At 36.8% G+C, this 6488-nt stretch overlaps 1 protein-coding gene across 1 annotated transcript; it reads left to right on the forward strand.

Moving 5' to 3' along the window:
* The first annotated feature begins 1446 nt into the window (after window positions 1–1446).
* Window positions 1447–4981, forward strand: LOC136265667 (papilin-like). Its single transcript, XM_066060564.1, has 14 exons — window positions 1447–1570; window positions 1655–1728; window positions 1797–1848; window positions 2143–2343; window positions 2402–2513; window positions 2573–2647; window positions 2754–2887; window positions 2932–3073; window positions 3121–3256; window positions 3461–3668; window positions 3720–3890; window positions 3991–4170; window positions 4226–4456; window positions 4504–4981. Exons 1-14 carry the CDS (start codon window positions 1514–1516, stop codon window positions 4819–4821), a joined length of 2091 nt encoding a protein of 696 aa, XP_065916636.1. The 5' UTR covers window positions 1447–1513; the 3' UTR covers window positions 4822–4981.
* The last annotated feature ends 1507 nt before the right edge of the window (window positions 4982–6488 follow it).

Raw genomic sequence — 6488 nt, forward strand, 5'->3', positions numbered from 1 at the left:
CTTGACCTTATCAGCAATAATAAGCACCAATCAACATTAACAATTCCCTATCACCAGAATAGGTATTAATTTGATCTAAGGCAAATTTGACTGAGCTAAATTTGTCACATATTGGAAGCTGGATACTCTCTCCGTTACTTGCATTATGAACTCTTGGTATTACAAATTTTGATAGCGTGATATCTCATTATAACAGAATGTATTGAGATTGTTGAATTGCTCAAACACAAAGAGCCATTTGATGGCTTGAGGGTAATGTGTACATGTGTCATGTGCTGTTACAGTCTATTTGGATTATTTATTTTCATAAAATGAGACATACTATTCTGTACACGTACATCAAACACCTCCAACCACATTCAATTTTAATGCATAATGATTGAAGTAACCAGTCACTGTAAATAATCAATACATTAGGAGATAGTTATGTAGCTAATTACTACATTAAGTGGGCACGCAAAATATTGCAGTATCGCATTAGTGAAAGTGTTTAAGTTGATAAAGAACACGTCATGAATGTCGGCAATTAAAACTATTACCATCAGACACCACTATTGACGTGGGCGAGGACAGACAAATTGGATGTTAAACAGTTGGCGGAAGCTGGATTTTGACAAGCTAAAGCTGTTGTTGATTTGATTAAATCACCAGGTTATGCTTGGAGGCCACAATTTAAATCTAATTGTGATAAGTAAACTATACACTCCAGGTGCCAGCCACTTGAATCTTGGTAGCTACGTACCTGGATAAACCCTAGTTATTGAATGCAAAAAACACACTCCAAGTAGAGGCTCCCAATCTGATCAATTTTGTCTTTGTCACATATGACAGACACCAGTGCATTAGTTTAGTGAACATGACATACTTACTAACAGTGAAATGTACTTCCCTACTATTGGCATCGTACAGTTATTTGGTAACAACAAGCTGGCTTGTAGCTAAACAGCTTGGAGGTAGCTATGTAGGTAACACCATATGAACAAGTTATATGGATACACTCATAACCATTTGCCAGTAACAGATTTACAAATGTATACAAAGACTACATAATAATACGTACCTTTCTGTGGCACAAACCACAATTTATGACTCAGTGTAAACACCAATCATTTTGGTTTCACATACAATCACGATTATACTGTTATCATAGCTACACTATATACCTAATAACCAGAAACAATAACCATTTCCCCCCATGTGTTAGAACTGTCACTACAGTGGGTTAGTTGTGGTTATGCAAGATACATTTTTGTGTGTGCACAAATGAAGACATGTTTTATAAACACTAAAGGTATTCATAAAATGTTCACTACAAATTTACATGTACTAAGGCACTTGTAAGATTAAGTGGGAAACCATAAAACTACTGTGGTTTTAGTGCTTGCATTTGCATGAACCTTACTGGCCAGCACTTATCAGACTTCCTGTTTGTAGAGAGTATAAATATGTGAATACTCAGCCGTTCCACCATTTGATCTGCAGTCTTTTGTGAATTCAGATCTATGCAAAGAATATGGATTGCTGCAAACAGCTGTTTATCTTGATTGTTCTGATTTCCGTTGCTAATATGGTAAGGATGTTTCTTGCTAAAGAAAACCACCAATCTATATATGTACTATGGTTACTGAATTAAACAATCTCTATGTACTATTAGATCTTAGGTAGTAAATGGACTCCCTGCTCTAGAACTTGTGGTGTTGGAATCATGCAGAGGACCATCCCTTGCCAGTAAGTTTAACAGCAATGCACTAGTGATAGGCCAGGCCTTCTATTATTGCAACAATTTGTACTCTTAGGAAAGGTGAATGTGATGGAACAAGGGAAGAATTTAAGGCTTGCAACATGAAGGTAAGTAAATATTTGTATTGTTATAGCCTAAAGGCCTGTTATCAATAGTATGTAAACTAGTGTTTGTGGTTGCAGCAACATGTGTGGCAGGTGTCTGCAAATTCACCGCCCAGCCATGCCACAAATTCTTGAAGGAGTGGCATGATAAAAAGGGAATTGTTTATATGCTGTGGGTTACTTTGCAGACACACGACTCCCCATCCCACACAAACCACATAAACACAATAATGTGGCCTATTGGTGTTAACACAAACACTTAAGATGTACTGATTTGGTCTTGGTTCATTTTTTTAGAGGTGCCCAGATGGCAATGCTGACTTCAGGAGTCAACAATGCAAGACACATGGAGAGGAGTTAATGCCATTCATCAACAAAAGTGATCCCTGCAAACTGCTATGCAGTGCACCAGGAAAGAGTCCAGTACAGAAGGATTTAGTAGCAATAGATGGAACACCTTGTCCCTCTAGTGGTGTTTGTGTTGCTGGAGAATGTGTGGTAAGTTTTGTGAAAATATAACTGACTTGTCTCATATCAACTCTTGTCTATTATGTAGCCCTTTGGCTGTGATCATGTTCTTGGATCAAAGAAAACAACAAACAAGTGTGGGACATGCAGTGATTTGTGTGTTCAACTGCCATGCAAATTTAAGGAAATTGTTTCCAATGGTATGTTAGTGTATAGTGTTTGCATGGACATTTAGTCACCAAAATTTTAATTTGCATAGATTACCACACTACGCTACCATCTGAATCAACCAACATAAGCATTGCTTTGGGTTCATCTTCCTGTAGCTTCAAAGGTGATATAGTATAGAGTTGTCTTCTCAGATTACATTAATTGTAATAATTGCATTCATTGTAACCTTCATAAAAATAGTAAATGAATATGATATACCTTATCTGCAGCCATCAGCAATTCTATAAAGTCTCAACACTTTAGCAGTGACCAATCAGTCATATCTCTATCAGGGACAGTTTTTACAATTTCTAACAATGAGTTGACCGCAGAAGGACCACTTCAATCACCAGTCACCATTGAGGTATGTAATTACACTATTATTCTATTGTAACTAACTTTCGTTAGGTTCATTGTCCGAAAAGTAGCCACAAGATGGAATGTGATTACCACATGTCCGTCCATATCCCATATGAGCTTGAAATTTCAAGTTACTATGAATGGGCTGTAGGAGACAATTATACTCCCTGCTCTCAAATTTGTGGAAGAGGTATTAAAGAATCAACTATTTAATTTAGTCATACTTAGTTTTTCCAGGAATCCAAATGCCAGAGATTTATTGCCGAACAGCAGGCACTAAAATAAGGGCACTGGACATAGAATGCAGTGATCAGTCAAAAGAAGGACTTTCATACAACTTAATATTTTGTGATCAGCCAGCTTGTCCCTCTGAGTGAGTATATTCTCCACTATATGAAATCATGATAGTTGAAACCTTAACAGTTCACAAAACTATAATAGGATGTGTGGTTGATTATGCATAAACACTATCACTTTCAGTGTTATCATTATATAATTCCTTGTGGTTATTGTTTTATTACACAGATGGGATATGACAAGATTATAACATCTATAAATGCAATGATTTCCATTTTAGATGGACACACTCCGATTGGACACACTGTTCACAAAGTTGTGGCGGAGGAGACAGGATGAGGGATGTTAGATGTGTACAAGTGATCCGAGATGGTGTACAACCAATCCAGACACCAGGGAAGTGTGACAATGAAACAAAGCCAGCATCACTACATGAATGTAACAAACACCCTTGTCACAACCATTGGCATGCAGGAGACTGGAGTATAGTAAGTTACAAAACAATCACTACTTCATATTACGTATTATTTCACATTCAGTGTTCTGTTGATTGTGGGGAAGGAAATCAAAGTAGAAATGTCACATGTAGAGATGCCAATGGAAACAAGATACGCAGACACAATTGCAGTTTACAGGCAAAGCCTCGTATAGAGAGATCATGTACTGGAGACATGTGCATCCACAAGTGGATCAAATCTAATTGGACCAAGGTAAGGGACTGGACACTACAAACTATTGTACAGGTGTCTGCTCTGCCAGTGGGAGGACATTATTGTAATATAATGACACTTGTATATTAATTGTTTGTAGTGCTCTGTGAGTTGTGGTGAAGGAGTTCAGACCAGGCAAGTAAACTGTACTGAAAATGGGACAGTTGTAGATGACAGTGTTTGCCTTGAGAACATTCCAAATGCCAAGCCAACAGAAGTAAAAAGTTGCCAAGGACCTTGTTGTAATGGAATATGGACTGTTACAAACTGGCTAACAGAAGTAAGTGTGTGAGCTGCAATAAAGCATATATATGTGTGTGTTGATTTCTGCACAGTGTGTTGCACCTGGATGTCACAAAGAAGGTGCACAATCCAGAAATTGTGATGCAATTGAATGTCATGAAAGAGGAGTACAGTACAGAAATGTATATTGCATGCACAATGAAAAAACTTCTGAAGGGAATGACCATATTAAGTGTGATCCAGCAACAGAACCATCAAATACACAAGGATGCTACAGGACTCAAGGATGTGAACCAGCTTGGATTGAAACAGATTGGACCCAGGTAAGTATGAACTAAATGGTAGTACAAATGTGAACCATATTTTTTAGTGTAGTAAACCTTGTCATGGTACACAAGAGAGAAACATAACATGTAAACTGGGAAATGAAACACTTATGAATGAAAGATGCCCAAATAAGAAGCCAAGTATAAAACGTACATGTAATTCAAATTGTACAGTCTCTGATATATGTTTCAAAGAGTTTTGCTACAGAGATGATTTACCACAATGCCATCAAAATTGCTGCGATTCATGTGAAGAAGCTTTTCCACAATTGACGGGACTACTACGATACAATCGGTGTGACAAGCAGTGTTGTACAGGTGAACTCATAATTGGATCAAATGATGGCACCTTCTGTATATGATGGCTCCACATAATGGTACATTGGATGATACTATTGTTTGCCTAACATGACTCCGCTTAATTCTGACATCATAATAATAAAATGACTTTTTTTTGTAACACATTTTTGTATGATTGTACTTTATTAATAATTTATAAAACTATCAAATAAAAAATAAACAAGACAACATGTTAGTACATACGTAACAGCAGCAATAGATTGTGTTTACCACTCAGAATTGTTTTCTTTCTGAAATGACAATCTTGGATTATTTTCTGAGAAAAACTGTGAGTACCATCGCCGGTATTTTGCTATCAACTGGTCTTGGTGAAGGAGTTCAGACCAGGCAAGTAAACTGTACTGAAAATGGGACATATGTATCCATATGTCCCATTTTACATATGTATCCATACATATGTATCCAAACCAACATTGGTTTGGATACATATGTCTTATTATTCCATATCATCACATCCCGATCAACCTATATATACAAAACACATGGATGGGGCTTGTACACAGTGTAATTATGAATGGTTTAAAGGGGCAGTGCGTTGGTATTGTTAACATGTTTAAGTTTATGATGCAACATTGTTGGATGACAAAGTAGTAGGTGAAGCTTATAAAAACTTCAATCTTGCACTCCTACTGCTGCAAGACACAGCTGTATGAAATTAACGCTACACAACAACTTCTGTCCATGGATGTATCACAACCAGGTGGATGGTTTGAGCATTAGAGGGCTACACAGTGAAAGCCATGAGGCACCTGTTTAATCATCTGATATACTGTTGTGCAGTTGAAAAAGAATGCTGGACTGTATCTCACTATTGATGAGCAAGCCTGAGTCTTCAGTGTTGGGCAAGTTACTTTGTAAAAGTAACTAGTTACATATTACTTGCAACTGAACTATTTAGTTACAGTTACATATTACCCATAAAATAAAGTAACTGTAATAATATTACATATTTATTACTTTGTGTCCACAGCCTTAAGCTGTCACGTATGAAACTACCACCTTATCACGTGACATGATTGCGTTGTTGGACAATATGCAAATTTTGGTTATAAGTAAGAAGCTGGTGAATAAGCTTCATTCAGTATGCCTCGTTACTTCGTTGTGGCTAGCCGTTACTCAGAGGACAACTAACGAGATTAGTAACTTCGTTACTTGTAGTAATAATATTACGTAATATTACGTAATATTAGACTCGTTACAGTAACTATATTACTTAGGTAACGCGTTACATTTGTAAGTAAAGTAGCTTGCGTTATATTATCTGTTTTTATAGCGTATCTCGTTATATTACTTTGTTACCTCAAAAGTAATAATATTACGTAACGCGTTACTCCCAACACTGTGAGTCTTGTACATATAATTAACAATTTCACTGGCAGTGAAACAATGCACAATTGAATGGCTTTGATGCTAACACACTGCTCCTAGTGACCAATCACCTCTACAATGGTACAGTATGTACACATTGAGCTGAGCAGAAAACTGGATGTTTTTCAAAAGAAATAGCATTTCAGTGATAACAGTTTAGGTATGAAGAACAGACATGTGTGGTTTGGCCCATTTCAAGTTTGAGAAAAGTTGTATATGTAACAGGCCATGCAATTATAACAGGAAACACGCAGAAAATATTGATTGGTCATAAATAAAGTGTCAGACATTTGAATGAAAA

Source organism: Dysidea avara, chromosome 9 (assembly GCF_963678975.1).
Source record: "Dysidea avara chromosome 9, odDysAvar1.4, whole genome shotgun sequence".
Classification (NCBI taxonomy): domain Eukaryota; kingdom Metazoa; phylum Porifera; class Demospongiae; order Dictyoceratida; family Dysideidae; genus Dysidea; species Dysidea avara.